This window comes from Heteronotia binoei, chromosome 21, assembly GCF_032191835.1.
Source record: "Heteronotia binoei isolate CCM8104 ecotype False Entrance Well chromosome 21, APGP_CSIRO_Hbin_v1, whole genome shotgun sequence".
Classification (NCBI taxonomy): domain Eukaryota; kingdom Metazoa; phylum Chordata; class Lepidosauria; order Squamata; family Gekkonidae; genus Heteronotia; species Heteronotia binoei.
Window position 1 is genome coordinate 28,757,177 of NC_083243.1, and position 21,736 is coordinate 28,778,912.

A 21,736-nucleotide genomic window follows, 5' to 3' on the forward strand; every position below is an offset into this window, starting at 1 on the left:
GTTTTACTGTAAGTGGGAAGAGGAGGAATTACCAAACTGGAGGTAGGTCTTCCCACCCCTTTCCTCCTGTGTGTAACCAGTAATCCGTGAGCAGCCCCCTAGAGAGGACAGGAAGTCCATCATAGGTCTATCCCAGAATGCTACAGGCGGGTGGGCCAGTTCCTGGGCAGGAACTGCAGTTTATATTAGTGTTTTGGGGTGGGAACCGTTCAGTTCAGTCATCAGTTGGTGCTTGCAAGATGCAGAGTTGTGCTCCTAGGCCATGTTGGAGAGTATGTGTGATCATCTCATCCAAAGTAAGTAAGTAAGGCACCTGTCCTGCATACCATCCAGTTAGGGCATGAGTTCAAACAGGGAGAGATGTAGTGTTTTTGTCAACTTCAATTTATGTCTTCAGTTCACTTATGATTATGCTTGTAAATAGTTATAAGCTTTAAATAAATTCTTTTTTTATTTGTTAAAGGACTGAGTTCCTCTGTACCACATAGTTCCCCCAACCACTTGGAAATGCTAGAAGTGGGGCAGGAAATCCCCAGGGTGGAGAAAAGTGGGAAAATGTCCAGTTACCAGCTCTCCAGGAAAGCCCCAAAGATACCCGGGAAGCTCCAAGATGGGTTCCTAGTGACACGGGAGGGAGGTTAGGAGGCTCTCCCACCTAAACAAGAGCTCAAGACAGGGACAGTGATGGCAGCAATATCCTAGAATGACCCCTTCAGGGCAGAATAGGGCCGGGGCCCGTCAGCTGATGCAGGCCCGGTCCACCACAGCTACAGATAGACTAACATGGCTACTCATCTTCAACTTTCACTATTTTAATTTGAAAGCCACCTCTATTCTATTTCAAATTAATGTTTATTGCAGTTTTTGCAAATCAATGTCATTAACAGGGAAGTTTTCTTGCTGGCCCATTTCAGCATGATGTCTTCACATTGACAACCAACCAGCAGACAATCATCTCTCTTCTCCATTGTAATATTTACAGGGCAGTTTTGACCATGAACCAGCCCACCTATGGGATGATGCATGGGCAACAAATGCCTTTTGGTGGTTTTTACAGGAGGATTGTTCATATTTAATTTGCTCTAATAATCTACAAAAAGGCTATAAAAAGGATGTTTCATAAGGTCTGCTTTCACAAACAACGATTTTTCTACTCAAATATGACTTCTGAGTGGGAAAAAGTTATCCTTTGTGTGTGGACACTTCCATGTGTATGTGTCAAAATAGGCACTGGTATGTAATGTTCCTACAAGTCTTGGTCTAGTTTTCAAATGTAGTCCCAACATACTTTAGGACAGCTCTGGGCTCTGGGGAAAACAGAGATAATTACGGAACCAGGTTATCGAGTGCCAGTTGTTATCATACCAGAGAAGATACTGAATCAGCTGCTGCATTCCACTAGATCGTGAAGAGCTATGCATAGAAAATGAAAAGTCACTGCGAAAAACATAAGGATGTTTCACTTGAGCTTTAACTGTCCGCAAACCACCACAAGCATATGCAGAAATGCACAGCAGTCAGTTGTTATGAATCACGGGGGATATTTTGCACAATCAACAAGCTGAAGTGAGGAGATTCGAAAGATAAAGCTTGCAGTCATGGCTGCCCATGCCTAAACTGAAACTACGCTGCACACTTATAAAAAGCTGAGTAGAGGAATTCAAGAACCCTCGTCTCCCCATACGAAGCCCTGCTCTTGAAATGAAGACTGAGTAAAGTTTTCCTCCTCTTCTCTTTAGGAGTGTTAGTTGAAAAGGATAAATGAAGTAAGGGGCCAAGCAAAGGCAGGCAAAATAGTTAAAAACTACAAATGGGCTGAATCCAGCAGTGCCATAGCCTATTGTACAGTTTATTTGAACTTGGATTTATCCAAAGGCAGCTGTGTATTCCACACTATAAAAATAGTAATGCACAATGTTGAGTCTCTCCAGATGGCTCTTTGTGTCTGCATAAGAGAAAACACACACCACCTTGCTTCCTGGTAAATGGAAACATGCTACTATTTATTGAAGGATGAGACGAGGAAGCCATCCAAGGAAAATACACACATCTAGAGTGTTTTAATACACATCTGAAACCAGAATTTATGACTATTTACTCAACACACGTTAACTTCCCTTCTCTGTTTGCATGATGCGGCCTGTAACAATTAGAACCATTTAAAAATTAAAAATGTTTTAAAACTGCACATGCAGCTTACAGATGGAGCAGCAGACTCAGAAATCAGCTAACGTACAGAATGTCCCTAAACTGACAATAACCACACTTATAGTCAAAAAGTGTCAAAAACCAGACTTGTAACTTTTCCCTGAAGGACAGGAGAGTCAGAGCACTGGTTGATAAAGGCCTTGCTTGCACTTCACATCTCAGTTGCCTTAACTCCCCATTCCCATAATAATTGAACAGCAGTGCAAAATTTGAACCTAAATGCAAACAAGCCATTCCATCAGTCTGTATGATTGTTTAAAACTCACCACCATACAGAAACGTTGATTAGAGCCAGCACTGAGGTTTCAGTACTGAACAAATGTTTAACTGACTAAGCAATTAAACTTTGCAAATGAAGACGAGGTTTCTGCAAAACCTTCTTTTAACCTTTTGCTAGACATTGGTTGACAGAAATTACAAAACAAATAAATTAAAACAAAATCCACACATATAATCACTTACCTGTGGATGGTAGACACTGAGTGATTTCACTTTGTGCAAAGGTAATAACACCTTCAGAAGGAAGATTTTGTGCTCTTCTTTCAATGGTAAGGCAAATCCATTAATTATACTGAGTGGGGGAAAATTGGGAATTCAGGTTTTATTAACATTTATCACATTTTCAACTTTATTTTATTTATTCCCAGCTATGTTTCCATACAGATTTCAATGCAAATTTGTCTAGTATCTATAGTCTAAATCAGGGGCGGGGAACCTCTGTCCCGAGGGCAGTATACAGCCCTCGAGGTCACTTGGTGTGGCCTTCAGGGATTGCTGGACTGAACTGAGCCATGTGGCAGCCTCCCTGGCTGGCTAGCGAGGATTGTAGGGCCCAGCTGCACTGTGCAGCAGCCTCCCCAGGGCAGGGATCACAGGGTGCAGATGTACTGTGCAGCAGCCTCCCTGGGGTGTGGCTGGCTGGCTGGCCAGAATTGCTGTAGGGCATGGAAAAGTTACTGTCACAGTTCAGTTTGCACTTGATTATCCCAGATGGTGTGGCCTAATATGCTAATTAATGTATGACCTATGCTAATATTAGGGGATGTGGTCTAATATGCTACTGAGTTCCTGCTGGGCTTTTTCTACAAAAAAGCCCTGGACCTATGCATTTGCCTAGGGCAGCGGGCCAGGTGTTTGTGTGTGTGTGTTTGCCAGATTAGGCTCTCCCCACATGACTTCAAATAGAAAAACAATTATTTGCATTAATTTTGCAGGCCTGAATCATTCTCCCTCAGCGGAGCACTGTTTTTTAAGTTGATAATTTTTTACGGCCCACGAATGATGTTATAGATATCCATATGGCTCTTGGCAAGAAAAAGGTTCCCCACCTCTGGTCTAAATACTTCTTAAGAGCAACTACAGACTGTTATACTAAAAAGTTTAGACAGACTTTTTACCAGATATTCGCCTTGATCTTTATTTATTTATTTATTTATTTGTGATTTAAATCCCGCCCTTCCCACTAGGTGGCTCAGGGCGGCTTATAGGTCCATGCTTGTATTTATACATTTGTGATTATGATTTCCTGTAGTTATAATTCAATAAAACTGTACAAAATGATTTCTTTCAATTCAAAACTCATTCCCATGTGAATGAATGTCATTCTGTTTTAAAGCTCACATAACAACATGGTAATGTATAGCTATAACATACAGCTTACCTTCCCAATATTTCCAGTAATTCTGCTATGCCATTGTGATGTTCTGTTTCATAAATAAACCTGACAGAGCAAATATGTTATGAGCAAAGAGGATTGATGGAGTTATTCATATATACCTGATAAGTGGTTCACATTTTCTACAAAAACTCCTTTATTCTATGCCTCATGCTCACAGACCAATGGGTCATAAGCAGACAAATTCAGTAATTCAGAAATACAGAATAATACAACTTCTGATATAATAAATATTTGCGATACTGCTGAAAATATTGTCGTTCCCCCCCCCCCCCGGCCAATATTCTTACTTTCTACCCAGTTTTTAGGATGCTTCCCCCAATTTGGTAAGCCTCAATCAATTTGGGCCTTGAATGAGCTGGATCCAGAAACAAATGCAAGTAGGAGATAATATGAACAATATACTCTCTATAGCTCATTTTATTTAAAAATGGATCACGGAATTCAGTACAGCCTGGAACAACTCTTGCAAGGGTAGCTCCCCAAGTAAGCTCAGCATTCCAGTGTGTGTTGGGGAGGGGGTGTTATCAAACCAATGTTATCAAATTCAAGTATACAAGCTGGCAATCAGATATACTATTTTAAAAACACTATAAACCAGCCACACTCTTATCTGCCCTCTTGCAAGCCTTACATAAGAACTTAAGAAGAGCTGTGCTGGATCAGACCAGTGGCTCATCTTAGGTCAGCATCCTATCTCACACAGTGGCCAGCCATTTCCTCTGGAAGTTAACAGCAGGGCACAGACCGAGCCTCCCCTGATATCACCTCCTGGCACTGGGATTCAGAGGCCGACTGCCTCTGAGCATGGAAGTTTCTCTCAGTCACCATGGCTAGTAGCCACTGATATCTATCCAACTGTAGCCACGAATCTAATTCTTGGTGCTTAGGGGGCACAGCGGGAGGGCTTCTAGCCCCACTGGTAGACCTCCTGATGGCACTTGGGTTTTTTGGCCACTGTGTGACACAGAGTGTTGGATGAGCCACTGGCCTGATCCAACATGGCTCCTCTTATGTTCTTATCCTCTGGCAGCAATTCCACATTTCAATTACTGCCTATGTAAAGAATTATCTCCTTTTGCCCATCCTGAATCTACTGCTAAACAGCCTCTTCAGATGCCCTCGAGTTCTCTTTGTCAACTCTCTCCACCCTATGCATAATTGTATAAACCTCTATCATGCCCCTACTAGTACTCTCTTTTCTAAACTCCAAAGTCCCAGGCTCTTCAAGCACTCTTCATAGGGAAGGTTCTCCAAACCCCAAACATCTTGGTTGTCCTATAGATCAGGGGTGGCCAACGGTAGCTCTCCACATGTTTTTTCCCTACAACTCCCATCAACCCCAGCCAGCATGGCTGATGGCTGGGGCTGATGGGAGGTGTAGGCAAAAAAACATCTGGAGAGCTACCGCTGGCCACCCCTGCTATAGATATATACAGGGGCATCTGTTGTAAGGAGAGGAAGGGGATTATAACCCACTCTGAAATTCTGAGTGAAGTGTGAGGTATAAATCCAACTCTTCTTGTTGTTGTAATATTGGCATTTTATGTTCAATAACTTTCCTAATAATCCCTAAAACATAGTTTGCCTTTTTAACCGCCGCAGCACATTGGGTTGACATTTTCATTGAGCTGTCCAGAGTGTTGGACTGGATGGGTCATTGGTCTGATCCAACATGGCTTCTCTTATGTTCTTATGTCCACTATGACCCCAAGATGGAGGGAGGGAGGGAACTTTCTCTCAGTCTCAGAAAGTTCAGACCCCTTTGCACATTATTGCTAACACCAAATCTATTTGATTCTACAGCTTTGCTGCCTTATAATCTATTACTACAGCAAAACTGAGCCCATGAACTTTTCAAATTGGCAGACAGTCCTAGGCTGAACACCTTTATATAAGATGATCATTCTTCAGTGCAACCTACAAGTTTACAAGTAGCTTCAGCACTGCAACCTAAGTAAGTAGCATGAAAGAATGACATCTGACTTTAAACAATGGCACTTGATTGAGCCTCTAGCATTTTTTGCCCATGCGTTTTTCAGATCTCTTTCTATACCTTAAAGTGCTAGAGATTTTTTTTGCAGACAACAGACCCTGGAACATCCAATATGCTTTCTAAATCAGGATAATGAGAAAGCATGCCTGTGCTGAGATATCAAAATTAAATCCTATTCTATTTTAACACTACTCTAAGTATGGACATTACTGCCATGACATTGTGCACACCAGTCTTAATCACAGCCTTCCTGTTGGGATATTTTAGGCCCACCACCCCATATCTCCATTGACATTATTACTCTGAGAAAACAAGCACACTCATCTACAACATTAAAGTCAGCATAGAACAACCAAAACCTGCTGCATGCAAAAAGCTGGTGCTTAATTGCTATTTTTAGACAGCATCTCTCCCCCCCCACTACACAAAACGCATATTTGTTTCTATTTGTATGCCAGATAAGCTCTCTCTACAGCTGATGCCTTTGTCTTTTATGGATGAACTGACAAAAAGCTGCAGTGTAATTGGCATTATACTCTTTAAGGGACAGTACCATATGTTCCCCTTTTGGGAAAACTGCACAAGGCAAAAAAATGTGGAAAGATGAGCTAAAAGCAGGCAGTGTCAATATAGCTCAATATGCCTTGAGGGGGAAAAAAGGAGGAGTAAGCAAGCACGTAGCTTTTAGAGCCTTTATTTTTTTCAACCTGATTTTTATACTATCAGTATACTGAGATACCAAATAAAAAGATAAAGGTCCACATGCCATCTATTTGTAAGCTAATATATCACCTGTGATTGCAGGACTGTATGAAGAAGCAATTTTTAAAAAATCTGCATATGAGAAAGCAGTCAAAGGGGACTAGGAAAAGTTCCAATGGTTAGAATACAACAGAACTGCAACCTTAAGGATGTCAAATATCATCGTTTGCTCTTTGGAAATAACACAGGACAAAAGCTGTCCCCACACAAGAAGAGGATGAATCCAAATTCTGTGCTCAGATCTTCTAACATGTTACTTCCCTCTAGTTTAGTCTTACCTCTGCAGCTTAAAATTAAGTTACAGAAGTTATAAAACAAAGCTGACTCCCAAGCTTTGCAGTGGGGCACCTTTAAGAACAACAAAACATCTATGCCCTGTAACTTCAAAATAGAAGAATTTTAAAACACCTTACTGATTAAAATGCATCAGCACAAAATGACAACATACCTATAAAATATATTGTTAATTTGCTTCCTGATGTAAGCTCTTAGGCCTAAGAATTTCCCATATATTCTGTGCAGAGTAGTCTTAAGAAAGTCTCTCTCTCGAGGATCTTCACTATCAAAGAGCTCTAAAAGCTGTAAGAGACACATATTTACTTGTTTAATCGATTTCACATTAATCTGGACTGAAAGTTTGAAGATATATTCATTTTTTTAAACCTCACCTGCAATACAAACTTCTGATCAATATATTTCTTAGCTATATTAGGCTGGAAATCTGGAGATTCTAAAAACCTTAAGAAAAATTCATAAACAAGCTGGAAAAAAATCCACAAAACACAAGATTAGTTGTAAAAAAAAAACAGAAATTCAAATTTGATTTTCTTAAAAGTTGTTAAATAGTACTCAGTTTTAAACAGCTTTTCTAGCAAAATTCAATCCTATTCTAAAGATACTGTTTGCAACGTTTACTTCAGACTTCTAAATGTGTTCTCTTAAACTGTTAATTTCTACAGACACAATTCCACCCAGAACTTTTCCGGCTCAAGCTGTTCTGAAACACAGGGGTAGTGTAAAGCTCCGACTCATTGCAATAGGGTGAGAGAAATTCCCAGCAGATTGTGCCCTAAACTTCCAAATGCAACTCAAAAAAAGGACCTCAGATTCTGAACTAGCACAAACGTGACAAATTCAAAGTTCAAGACCTGGAGGTGGGAAAGCCTCCCTACTAAGATATACTTTGATCTTAAATGCTACTGCATTTAAGGCTGACCAAGTTCCACAACATTTGGAACTAATTCCTGGTTTAGAGGAGATTTATGAATTGAGACTGGGGGCAATACATCCCTTCACAGCAATTAGGATGGGAGAAATTGATTTAATCCAAAGAAGGGCTACAGGGACAGATTGCGGGATTCAGATCCTCACTGCATTTAAGAAACAGAGGCAGTTACGTCTGTGAGATGCTGATAGCAATATCTGTCTAGTCATAGGAACTATTTTAATGTCTCTCTCTAGACTTAAACAGTTCATATGATGTAGGGAGAGGTAAAGCGAGGCCCACCAGCTGCTGTACAGGAAACCACACAGGTTGCTCACTTTTAGACAAAAGGGCATGTGTGCAGTTCTGCAGATGCATGCAGCTCACAAGCATCATATCACCCACCCTGACCTGCATGCTGATGCTGCAGCACTGTCATTTAATATGAAGACACTGAATTATACCTGTTTTCTGTTTACATAGAAGCATCATGTATCAAAGTTATAGCAATAATTGGACAAAAAAAGGGTAATAGCAACAAACACCAACATGCTAACATTTTTTATAGTTAGAAAATACTGTGCCAATATAAGCTTACAATTAACAGTAGACTGACCCCCCTAGCACTATCCCATACCAAGCAAAATGTAGAAGGGATGGGTCACCCGTACTTGAATCCTGATTCCAGCTTATCATCTTTTATTTTGTAGCCACTCTGTGTTTAATCAGACAAAATTATGTCTCCATAGTACCTGTAAATGAGGCCATGCGGCTTCTAAGGTTGGTTCATCCTCCTCTGGGTCAAATTCTGCTCCCGTTGGATTAGATGAAGGTGGTAATGTGCGAAACATATTAACTGCAAACTAAAAACCAAACATGCCAAAGTCTTGATACAGAAAGGGAACAATTTTAATACAGATTTCAGTGATGCTCAGTGGATCAGGAGCCACACATGGCTCTTTCGTCCTTGACATGCCACCTGGGGTTCTTCTGGGCACCATTCCCCAATATGGATCCTGTGCCATGTTTCAGGAAAGGGGGCAAGGCCCTTTTCCTGTGATGTTTGTAGTTAGCAAATTAAACCCTCATATAAACAGCAACTGCCAGAGGAACCCAGGTAATCCTCCCTCAGGTGCAGGCCTCATGTTAGCCGCCCTGAGCCCATCAGGGAAGGACGGGTTTATAAATCTGATAAACTTAATAAATAAAAATAACAATAGCAAGGAAGGAAGTTGATGTGGCTTTTTTGGTTGATGATTGTTACACATGGGGCTGTGCATGAGACATGGAGTGAGTACCACTGATCTATTTGCATAAAGCCTTCATAAGAACATTAGAGAAGCCATGCTGGATCAGGCCAATAGCCCATCCAGTCCAACACTCTGTGTCACACAGTGGCCAAAAAACCCAGGTGCAATCAGGAGGTCCATCAGTGGGGCCAGGAAACTAGAAGTCCTCCCACTGTTACTCCTCCCAAGCATCAAGAATACAGAGCATCACTTGCCCCAGACACAGTGTTCCAACAATAAGATTTTTATTATTTATTTATTTTCGTAGATTTATAGGCAGCCCTTTTCCATAGTGGGCTCAGAGCGGCTTCCAATACGTTAGAATCTCAGTGAATTTATAAACCTAAAAAATATTTTAATTAAGTTTAATATTTGCTGTTGAGAATTATATTCTCCATGTTTTGGCTTCCTCTTTTGCCTCAAGTAATTTTCTCTTTGCTTCTCTCGAATTCTCATTTGCATTAGCACCTTGTTCATTGTCAGGTATTCTTGTGCTTTGTTCACTGCCAGGTATTCCAGAACTTCACTGCTCAAAAGATCTGAGTTTAAATTTTAGAATAAATACTCAGGCATGAACTTTCTGGGTAATACCAGGCATATTCTTTCATGAATGTGTTCTTATATTATTGTTCACCACGAGCCTTTTGTGTACAGGGGAGGGCAATCTGAAATTCTAAATAAATAAAACTGCTTGATTCCAAGAACATTTTTAGAATAAAGGTAAAGGTAGTCCCCTGTGCAAGCACCAGTAATTTTCGACTCTGGGGTGACATTGCTTTCACAACGTTTTCACGGCAGACTTTTTACGGGGTGGTTTGCCATTGCCTTTCCCAGTCATCTACATTTCCCCCCCAGTAAGCTGGGTACTCATTTTACCGACCTCGGAAGGATGGAAGGCTGAGTCAACCTGAGCCGGCTATCTGAAACCAGCTTCCGCTGGGATTGAACTCAGGTTGTGAGCAGAGAGTTCAGACTGCAGTACTGCAACTTTACCACTTTGCGCCATAGGGCTCTTATTTTTAGAATAATTTCATTTAAATTACTTACCATATGTACTACTTCTGGGTAAATAGGCTCTGTGATCACATTGCGATTATGCGTGATGTATTCTACCATTTCACTTAAAGCCGCTCGTTTTACTTCCTTCCACTTTAGGTCACTTAGCGGATCAGACACAAAGTCAAAAAGGACACAACATTGTCGCAACTTCTGAATGAAGAGCTTTTCTTGCTCTGCAGGGGGAACATCTGAAAAGAACAAAAATGTTTTGTTGTTATATGCTTATACATTGCAGTCGATATTGTGGAAGGCAACAGTATTATGAAAGAATATAGAAGCTTTTTTTTTGATGGAGAAGGATAAAAAACCCCTAAAAGCAAAAAAAGCAAAATTGTATTGGCAGAGAGAAAAAAAATTATGATGCAGCCTCACTTGGAATACTGTGTATAGTCTTGGTCAACGTGCCTCCAAAAACATATTATAGGATCAAAAAAGGTGCAACTAAAATGAATAAGAGGATGGAACACCTTCTTTACAAAGGAAGTTAGGTTAAGGTGGTTAGGGAGTTTTCGTTTTGAGAAACGACGACTGAGGGGTGACATGAAAGAGGTTTACAAAATTATGGATAGGATAGAGAAGGTAGAGAAAGAAGTACTTTTTTCTCTCTCACACAATACAAGAACTCATGGGCACTCAACGAAATTAATGAGTAGTAGACTTAAAATAAAAAGAAGTACTTCTTCACTCAAAGAGTAATTAACAAGTTACATTCACTGCTGCAGGAAGTGGTGGCAGCTACAAGCACAGACTGCTTTAAGAGGGGATTGGATAAACATATGGAGCAGAGCTCCATCAATGGGGCCAGAACTCCAAAGCCCCCCCATTGTTGCCCCCAAGCACCAAGAATTCACAGCATCTTTGCCTCAGAAGTTCAAAAAAGTATTTAGCCTTTGGATATAGAATGGGGTTGGCACTATGGCAAAACTGAAATAGAGTATTCCCACATTGCTTATAAATGTGGCAGGTCTGTAGGCTGAAATTCCCAGACTACCACAAAAATTCTCTCCCTCTCAACAGGATAATTCTGCACCTCTCCCTTAAAAGAGGACAAAGCATATGAGAAGATATTTATACACCACACAGAAAGTTAAAATTTTGTACCTATACAGCTCCAAGGAAACATTGACTATTAAAAGCTTACACCCCAAAATCTTGCTTGTGTGTAAAATGCTACTGAACTCAAATCTGCTCTTCTGCTATCGACTCACATGGCTACCCTCTGAAGCTATCAAGACACTTCAATCAATAGGAAGATCTGAAAATGGCAAAACCTGGGAGGAAGTTTAGAACCACAAGTGAGGATAATACCTCAGTACAGAGCAAGTAAAACTACATGTTTCTCACTCACACTTGAATCAGACCAGATGTATTTGTACAGCAGAATAAGATGTAAATGGAGTAAAGACCTGATGCAGTAGAATTAAGAAATCACCAATGCAATGAAGGTGTGTGTGTATGGGGTAAATTACACATTTGAAATCTCTCCTCTATAAACATTTTCTGGAAAATAGAAATTTAGCACAAAAGGCAGAGGGATGGATCAGAATCTCTGTCTCTGACATGCTGGTTTTTCTTCTCCTGCAAGGGTTCTTTTTTTGAAAAATGTGGGTAAGTATTCAAAAATGGTATCACCCGCATGTAATCTGAAACCACACAGTTCACATCTGAGAGCTTTAGCCTGGGGAATGAATGCCTGTTTATGCTAGCAGAATGTGAGCTTTCTTTACTAGTATAGATAAAACAAATTAAGGCAATGATGTATCTATAACCTATCATCCAACTAAGAAAATAATGCCAAACATGCAATGCATTTTGACCCTGTGTGGTTGGCTCCAAAGTTACTATTCAATCTGACGCAGACACTGAGAAGGGGAATAAATTACCTGATCAATATCAGAGCACCATTAGTGATAATCAGAGTCAACTGGCTGTGGACATGCAGACTTCAAAAGATTTAATGTCTCGAGGTAGTATAAACACTAGCGGTAAATTGGTTGTGAGTAGTATGCTGGCATTACTTCTACAACTGTTTATTAAGGGTCACAAGGAAGAGGATTACTTTGGTCTTCCCATACGTGGTCACCAAGTGCTAATAAACTATACTGGATTTAAAAAATGTCCAAACTTTTATTATTAGACTCTGGCTAAGTATTTTTTCTGGTCCTGGAAACAGGCAATCTTCTTCAAATCCCATTCAAAATGTAGCTGTTAGCTATTTTCTAGAGCTCTGAAACATTTTTAATATTGTCTGCCCAAGAAAATCCCTGAGCTGGTACACTGCCAGATATCCATAGTGAGAGTAGACACAGCAGCCTAAAATATGAACTGCTTAATGACTAAAATTAAGTTTTACATTAAACAAAAATGACAAGTGCACAAGAGCTCCTGGAGAAATGAGCAGTGACTCACAAAAGCTCATACCGTACCATAAATTAGGTGCTAGTGGACTCTTACTCTTTTCTATTGCTACAGACAGTCTAACATGGCTACCCATCTTGTATTTTAAGAGTTTGTTATGTCTGCTTCACTTCCCAATACGCATCACTGTACATTTGCTCCCAGTTCAGTCTTGCCTTTCTGTACATCCAAGTAGGAGGTGCAACTGTGGTATTCAGACTGGGAAACAAGCCTGTATTGAATCTCCACATAATTGATATACGTTCATTTCATTTTTTTTTTCATTTTATTCGATTTATATCCCACCCTCCCCACCGAGGCGGCTCAGGGCAGCTCACAACATAAAATTCTAACAATAAGATTAATGAATATTAAAATACATTAAATAGTTTACAATAGTTAAAACAAGAAAACAAGAAAACGATCTATCAATGTGCTATCCTACAACCTTCCTTTGGGGTTTTTCAGGTACCGGTCAGTTATACGCCAACCAGAAGAGGACTGTCTTACAGGCCCTGCAGAACTGCGCAAGGTCCCGCAGGGCCCTCACCTCTTCCGGTAGCTGGTTCCACCAGCGAGGGGCTGTAATCGAAAAGGCCCTGTCCCTGTTGACTTCAGACGGGCCTCCTTTGGCCCGGGGCTTGTTAGTAGATTTTGAGAACCAGATCTAAGCACTCTCTGTGGAACATGTGGGGAGAGACGGTCCTAGGCCATATAGGGCTTTAAAGGTAATAACCAGCACCTTGTACTGAACCTGGTATATTATTGGCAGCCAGTGCAGTCCCCGGAGCCCCAGCTGAATGTGCTCCCACCTGGGGAGACCTAATAACAGCCGGGCGGCGGCATTCTGCACTAGCTGCAACTTCCAGGTTCGGCACGGGGGCAGCCCCATGTAGAGGGCATTACAGTAGTCCAACCTTGAGGTGACCGTTGCATGGATCACTGTTGCCAGATCGTCATGTTCCAGGAAAGGGGCCAGCTGCCTTGCCCGCCTAAGATGAAAGAATGCGGACTTAGCAGTGGCTGCTATTTGGGCCTCCATTGTCAGGGTAGGCTCCAATAGTACCCCCAAGCTCTTGACCCTGTGCGCCATTGTCAGTGGCACACCATCAAAGGCTGGTAGGGGAATTTCCCTTCCTGGACCACGTTGACCCAAGCAAAGGACCTCTATCTTTGCTGGGTTTAGTTTCAATCTACTCAGCCTGTGCCATCTAGCCACGGCTTGTAACGCCAGGTCCAAATTTTCTGGGACACAGTCAGGCCGGCCATCCATGAGTAGATAGAGTTCAATCAGACATCCCCTCCTCAAGATTGTCAACGTGAGTCTGACTAATCAGCAGGACCACTTACAAAAATACTTAAGAGTTCCTCCAGCTTTTGGAGGGCATTCAATATTCTTCCATGGAAGAACTGTCATGGTTGACTCAAACCAAAGGTCCACTGAGTCCACAATTCTGACACTGGCCAAGTAAGCTAAACAATCTAGGCAGAATTTGCTAAATTTTTTTTATTTGTTGGAAGACACAGTTGTACTTAATGCAACTTTTACTAAGTTTCTATTGTTTGCAGAGTTATCATAAAGTTTTAATCTTGTATCGGTAAACTGCCTTCAGCTCCTGAGGTAAAATTACAAAAAAGTACAAAAATGGATCTAGGATAAACTAGCTAAAAGTACAATATTAGCAGGTGAGGAGGGGGCTGGAGTTGTGCTGTGGCTTAGTGACAGAGGGTGCATTTTGAATGCAAGTCCTGATTCAATCCCCAGCATCCTTACCTAAAAAAGAACCAGAAAGTAGGTGATCCGAGAAACCTTTATCTTACAGCCTAACTACGTTTTATGAAGTACACAAGTTCATTGAGGGGGGGGGGGCTTGCAGCCATACTGTAGTTGTAAATTCCCAATAGCAACCCTAAGTAAACCTGATTCAGAATGGGATTGCTGTGCTGATTCTCCATGTCAATATCAGCCTCAAGGATTCGATCCAGTGGGTAACAGTATAGTCCCGCTTTTGAGTAACCCTTAGGGCTCATATTTCCACCCACATTTGCTTCTGTTGGGGAGTTATTTCCATTGATGTTCTCTAACTTATTGGATTCTCTGCCCTCTGATCCCTACATGTACTGCCTATAGAGCTTATATCCAGGGATGACTGTATCCTATAGATGTTCCCCATTCTACAATTTTTCTGAGATACCTACTTATGGTGATCTCACTCTCTCCCCTCCATTACTCACAAGAATTTCCTTGTTGAGCAAACTCTATATTTTCTTCTTATTAGTTGGTCAATGGCTGTCCTATCCTGTAATTTTTATATAATTTTGATGCTGGCCTAGCCCAGGGACTTGTGGGAAGAGACAAGATCACCTGCTTATATTCTGCTTCTGTAATGGCACACTACAGGCTTTTTCTGAAACAATATATTTTATTTAACATGGAGGGGAAAAGGTCAAGTGGAATCAGGAACAGGATATATGAGGTGAACTGATAATAAAAACTGAGGTAACTTCATAATCACAATCCAGATAACATGTTGCCAGCAAGTAAGTGTTTTTGTTATCCAACAGGGTCTTTTGATAAGAGAGGCTTTCTTTTCAGTTTCTGCTTTAACACTCAAGCATGAATTTCTGAGTTTCACTGACACTTCAACTTTAGAAGGCAGGAACGTACAACCCAGGTCCCAAAATCCTTCTTCATACATAGACCAGGAATTGCTCCTTGTTTTAGAGCTACATCCCTTTCTACTGGGCAAGAATTACTTCTCTTGACTGGAAGCGCTGTCCCTTTTTGGCTTTAATGGGGATCCACTTACACCTTCAGCCTTTGTTGCCACACATGGTTCTCCTTCACCATCCTAATCTCACTCCCAAATTCTATTATGCCCATATCAACATTACCCTGAGTGTTTACACAACCATCCCTTTGGACTGACTTGCCCCAAACTGGATACTTCCCTGCTCTTGTCCCCCTGCAGGCTGGGGGCTGCTCTGGCACCTTTTTGATATTTATTGCCAGCACCCTGGTTCCCTTTTGGTTCCAGTCAAACCCCTCGCTTTTGCACAGATTTAGCTTGTACCAGAAAGTTCCTCAGTTACAAATATATACCCTTCCTCCCAGCACCACTCCCTCATCCATGCATTAAGACCCTGATCTGTGCCTGTCCAGCTGTCCCTAAACATGCATTCAGTAGCAGCTCTGAGGAAACTACCTTTCTACCTAGCAACCTACATTTTTCCTCCAGGGCCACATGCCTACATTTCCAAAGTCATTGGTACCAGCGTGCACCACCACTGCTGCTAACTCCTCCACTATCAAACTATCTAGACAGCGTATATCTGCAACCTTTGTACTAGGTGCCTGGGGTGGTGGTGGAGCAGATATGTGGGAAGGAGGACCAATGAGGCTAGATGAAATCCTCCCCCCACATCCATGTAGATCCCTGTTTATTTTTTTAAATTTGCTAAAATAAAAATTTCTAAGACTCTTGTAGTGCACTCTCTAAGACTGCATAAAGTTTTATTCAGTTTTAAATCAATATTTTTATGGCTATCACAATCAATTAGGTAATACATGGAAAATGTGATTTAAGCCAATTATTTAAATTTGGGGTTTTTTTACAATGATGTCCACCTAGTTTAAAGTGCATGTGGAGAAGAACAAGGACTTTAAGAGCTAAGGAACAGCTTCATCAGAAATGCAAAGTTTGATCTGAAGGGAGAAAGTAAACAGGAGTAAAAAAGATACAGTTCATGTACTTCCCTAAAAGACAACTTCTGTGACCCATTTCTGGCTCCATAGATAGCAAAATTTAGTAAAAGCACCAGTTTTCGACTCTGGGGTGACGTTGCTTTCATAACGTTTTACTTAGTTATAAATAAGAAACAAATTACTTTAGAATGTACATTAGCTGTCCCGTTTTTATATAACATGTTAATGTAAACTCACTAATGAGTTTGTCCCTAATAGTACAACACCTTTCATTAGGACCAAAAACCCCAACAACATATAGTAGGAGGCAAGCTGGAGAATTTGAAATCTTGCTCAACTTGCAACATTTTCACATCATGTTTTGTATGTCAATTAACATGTTCCATAATGAACAAAGCAGCAGCTGTAACATTTATTAAGGTTTTGCATATTTAGCTATTCTAACTGCATCTTCAAAAATCAGTGAAAACATCAAAACAACATAGCAACATATCCAAGTAAACACACTGTGCAAAGTGAAATTCAATTACAGCTTTCGTCAGTGTTACTAGGAGACGAGTGATAGCAGATAGCTTGGTAACCACAAAGAAGGTGCTAAATGACAGCTGTTATGAACCGAACATCATTCTTATGACCACTGGCACAATACAAGTATCACTTTAACTAAATGTGAGACCCCTGAAGTCTCAAAGCGCCAAAATACTTTAAATAAATAGATCCAAGTAGCCAGCCGTGTTGGTCAAAAACCCAGGTTTATTAGCATAGAATAATTAACAGGCATTCTCACATGTTACTGTTTTATGGTTTCCCACACTAATGGAACCCAGATCAAAGATTTTCTGAATTTGTTAATTTTACTATTCTGCTATTGGATTTTAACTTTGTACCACTTGGCATTCCAAACCCCACCAGCTATATGTGGCTCTGCTTATTGTATCTCATTCCTCGTCTGAAGAAGTGTGCATGCACACGAAAGCTTACGTTCTGAATAAAACTAAGTTGGTCTTAAAGGTGCGATCGACTCCTATTTTATTCTACTTTAAATGTTTCACTTCTGAGGCACAAGCGGAAGAGATGCCTTCACCACCTGTATCAAATTGCTTGCTATGCAAACACTACTCCTGCAACCACCTTTCCTATACTCAGCTAAATTCAATTAAATATTAGCTGCCTTCACATGCTACATAGTCTAGACCATCAAAGGAATCCTATGTGACACATCCAGATAACCATTGATAAATTATACACTTGAAGTTAACAATTTTTTCAGCCCACTGCAAAGCTAGCTTATGCCACTATGCTTATAGCTGTTAACTGTTTTTAGATTCGGGAATATCAAATGCATAATTATAGGATAGGGGAGACTTGTCTTGGCTGTGTGAGAAGGATCTATGGGTCTTAGTGGACCATACTCTGAACATGAGTCAGCAGTGTAATGCAGTAGCTATAATAATAATAATAATAATAAAAATTTATTTATACCCTGCCCTCCCCACCGAGGCAGGCTCAGGGCGGCTAAAAGGCAACTGTGATTTTGGGCTGTATCAACAGAAGTACAGTGTCCAGATTGCACCAAGTGATAGTATCGCTTTACTCTGCTCTGGTTAGACTTCACCTAGAATATTGTGTTCAGTTTTTGGCACCACAATCTAAGAAGGATATAGACAAGCCGGAATGTGTCCAGAGGAGGGCAACAAAGACAGTGAGGTGCCTAGAGACCAAGTCCTATGAGGAAAGGTTGATGGAACCGGGTATGTTTAGTCTGGAGAGGAGACAACCGAGAGGTGATATGATCACCTTCTTCAAGTACTTGAAGGGCTGTCATATATAGGATGGTGCGGAGTTTTTTGTCTGTTGTCCCAGAAGATCAGACCAGAACTAATGGGTTGAAATTAAATCAGAAGAGTTTTCAGTTAAACGTTAGGAAGAGCTTCCTGACAGTTACAGCAGTTCCTCAGTGAAACAGGCTTCTTCACGTGGTAGGCTCTCCTTCTTTAGAGGTTTTTAAACAGAGGCTAGATGACCATTTGACAGCAATGCTGATTCTGTGAACTTAGGCAGATCATGAGAAGGAGGGCAGGGGGGAGATACTTGTGATTTTCCTGCATTGTGCATGGGGTTGGACTAGATCAGGGGTGTCGAACTCATTTGTTATGAGGGCCAGATCTGACATAAATGAGACCTTGTCAGGCCAAGCCATGTGTATCATAAAATGTAATGCCAGGCAGCGGACATATAAACTTTATAAAGGGCACAGACACACAATGAAAGATTTTTTTTGCTTAAAATAAAACATGCTTAAAATATTAGCCAACTTGCAATATTTTGTTTTACAGTCTCTGATAAATGTCACTTCTTGCTATGAATTATTGCATCAAAAACTGCAGACAATGTCTGTGCTGTACCAGTCTTGAATATGTGCTGTTCAGGTGTGCACATCTGTAAGTTGCAAACCTACTTTTGATTCATTGACATTCATTACAGACATCTCATGGTCAACGCTTTGAGCCTAAGATCCAGAGGAACATGAAGCAGGTGCGCATTGTGAGCTTTTGTACAGAAATTGCTTCAAGTACTAGTCAAAAATATGTGAAGGCACCATGGCACAGACTGAGGGCTATGTGCTTGTCTACAAAACTATAATATTCCCCAGAAAAATGACTACAACTAAAAACAAAATACAACTTCCCTCCCAAAAAACAACTATAAGAACAGAGAGACTGCCATGTACAGTGGTCTGTGTCAGCCTACTATCTGGGAAGTCTAAATTCAAGACCCCCAATCAAAGGAAAATGTGAAAGAAAAAAATAAGGAAAATTTGCTGGGTAAACCTGGGGTGGAACACACTCTCAGCCTAATGCTGATATTTTCTAAATAGTTCACATGCTTTCCTATTGAGAAGACTGGAGGGCATGAGTACAGTGAAAAAGAGGAGGGGAACCCAGCTACAACCATAACAAGACCAACAAAACTCTCTCTCTTTGTCTCTCTCTGTAGCAAGGCAAAGTGTTCATACCAAAATGTTGCTAGTCTTAAAAGCAGTCTTTGTAGCTCTCCTGATGGTGGGGACTGGCAAAGGAAGCTCTGGCTCTTTCTTTCCTTCCCTGGGGCACAAGGAGGGGGAGGGGCCTCAGCCACTCATTAGAAGGAAGAGAGGCTTGTCTCAGTACTCCTGCAGAGTGATTAATTGAGCCTGGCAAACTTAATCACCCAGCAGAGCTATAGAGCCAAGGTCCCTCACTGGCTGAGGCTGCTCCTCCTTCCTCTTCCCTTTGGGAAAATGGAGGAGGGAGAGGGAAAGGCTGCATTGCTGCTCTGGCCTGTCCAGGGAGAAACACAAAACAGCGACCGAAAAAAGCAGACAAGGGAAAATGAAGCAGATGACAGCCAGTTGCTGGAGGGTCTGATTGGAGCCCTCTGTGGGCCTGGGCCTGCCCACGGGCCACATGTTTGACACCCCTGGACTAGATAATCCTGGAAGTCTCTTCCAACTCTATATTGTATTATTCTAATACAAATTAATTCCTTGTTCATCCAGAATTCCCTGAATAGTCCTAGGAGCACATTAGGATTTAATTTTTGGAGAAATAAATGCAGAGTCAGGTCTTACAATAGAAAATACTTAAATCAACATGCAAACTCTTTATATAGAGGAAAAGCCTTTTTTCCAACAGAAAAGCCCCATATTGACTGGAAAAGGCTAATACAAACTACCTGAATTACTTGAAAATTATCTATCCATCTTACAGCAAACTAGGAAAAAGGAGAGGCAAATCTCATTTCAGAGTTCAATGAAGATTTAAATGAACACTAGAGCAGACAAAATTCTGAAGTGGTAACATTTTATTCCATTCATCATACACTGCAGAGAGCCAGTTTGGTGTAGTAGTTAAGTGTGAGGACTCTTATCTGGGAGACTTGGGTTTGATTCCCTACTCCTCCACTTACGAGGAGTTGTCCTTGAAAGGGCAGCTGCTGTGAGAGCCCTCACAGCCCCACACAACTCATGGGGTGTCTGCTGTGGGGGGAGAAGATATAGGAGATTGTAAACTGCTCTGGGTCTCTGATTCAGAGAGAAGGGCAGAGCACAAACCTGCAGTCTTCTTCTTAAATATATTTAAGTTACATATAATTTAAAAGAAAAAATGCTGTTCTTATTGAGCGGTAAAGACCTCAGACCAGGGGTGTTGAACTCATCTGTTATGAGGGCCGGATCTGACATAAATGTGATCTTGTTGGGCCATGTGTGTAATAAAATTTAATTCCAGGTAAAAAGGTAAAGATAGTCCCCTGTGCAAGCACCAGTAGTTTTTTACTCTGGGGGTGACGTTGCTCTGGTTTGCCATTGCCTTCCCCAGTCATCTACACTTTCCCCCAGCAAGCTGGGTACTCATTTTACCGACCTCGGAAGGATGCAAGGCCAAGTCAACCTCAAGCCGGCTACCTGAACCAGCTTTCGCTGGGATCAAACTCAGGTTGTGAGCAGAGGGCTCCGACTACAGTACTGCAGCTTTACCACTCTGCGCCATGGGGCTCTTATTGCCAGGTAGGGGACATATAAACTTTATAAAGGACACAAACACACACACTCAGTCTAATCCACATCACTGGCTTGTTGAGCTTTAGCCAACAGAAGGAAGAGAGACTGGCTCAGTAGCTCTGCTGTGCAACTGAGAGAGCCTGGCAAAGCTAGCTCTCCTTCCCCCACTTCCTCCCCAAGTGGGGAGCTTTGCTCTGTAGCTCCTGTGCAATTGAGCAAGTCTGGCAAAGTAACTGTGATACAGAAGGAAGTATGAGAGGGAGAAGGAAGCAGAGGAAAGTGAGCTGCTTGCAGGCCTGATAGGAGCTCTCTGTGGGCCTGATTTGGCTCCTGGGCCACATGTTTGACACCCCTGCCTTAGACAGTTTCACTGCGTAAGATACATTAAGAACAAAGACAAAGAAGCTGGAGTAATCCAAAGGCAATTTTGTTTAAATCTGAAAAACGAATACCTGGAAGTAATTCTGAGGAGAAATGTAATTTTAAAAACTTGCAGTAACCCAGGGATGAGAATATCTAAATTTATAACAGGTGACAGTATAAGCCAACATGTAACAGATGTTAATTAAAGCATGCCACCTGTTTTTAAAATGTGTGGTTTAAAACTGTTTTAATTATTTATTAATGTTATACAGATGTGTTTTAGATACTTTTGTGATCTTCCCTGCGCCTGCTTGTGAGGAGGGTGGAATATAAATTGGCAGAAATAAAGGGAATTTCTCTTAAAGGAACATTACAAATGTACGAACCCAAACTCAAACTTTAAGCCACTTTTAATATTCCAAAGAACCCTGACCTTTATCTAGCAGCTGAAAAATATCAGATAAAAAGAATATGTAACAAGGAACACCAGACATTAGGTCCAAGATGTATTGCAGCTGAAGCTATGCCCTGTGTGCA

At 41.1% G+C, this 21,736-nt stretch overlaps 1 protein-coding gene across 8 annotated transcripts in view; it reads right to left on the reverse strand.

The window, feature by feature from the left end:
* Window positions 1–21,736, reverse strand: part of PPP2R5C (protein phosphatase 2 regulatory subunit B'gamma) — a 103,177-nt gene that overhangs the window by 21,618 nt on the left and 59,823 nt on the right. For 7 of the 8 annotated variants that reach the window (XM_060261150.1, XM_060261147.1, XM_060261149.1 and 4 more), the window contains 6 exons: window positions 10,182–10,381; window positions 8,598–8,708; window positions 7,310–7,402; window positions 7,090–7,220; window positions 3,869–3,928; window positions 2,671–2,779 (listed from right to left, as the gene is read on the reverse strand). In XM_060261150.1, the coding sequence (XP_060117133.1) occupies window positions 2,671–2,779; window positions 3,869–3,928; window positions 7,090–7,220; window positions 7,310–7,402; window positions 8,598–8,708; window positions 10,182–10,381 (704 nt within the window). The remainder of the gene's footprint in view (window positions 1–2,670; window positions 2,780–3,868; window positions 3,929–7,089; window positions 7,221–7,309; window positions 7,403–8,597; window positions 8,709–10,181; window positions 10,382–21,736) is intronic. The other variant, XM_060261148.1, reaches the window with a different exon arrangement.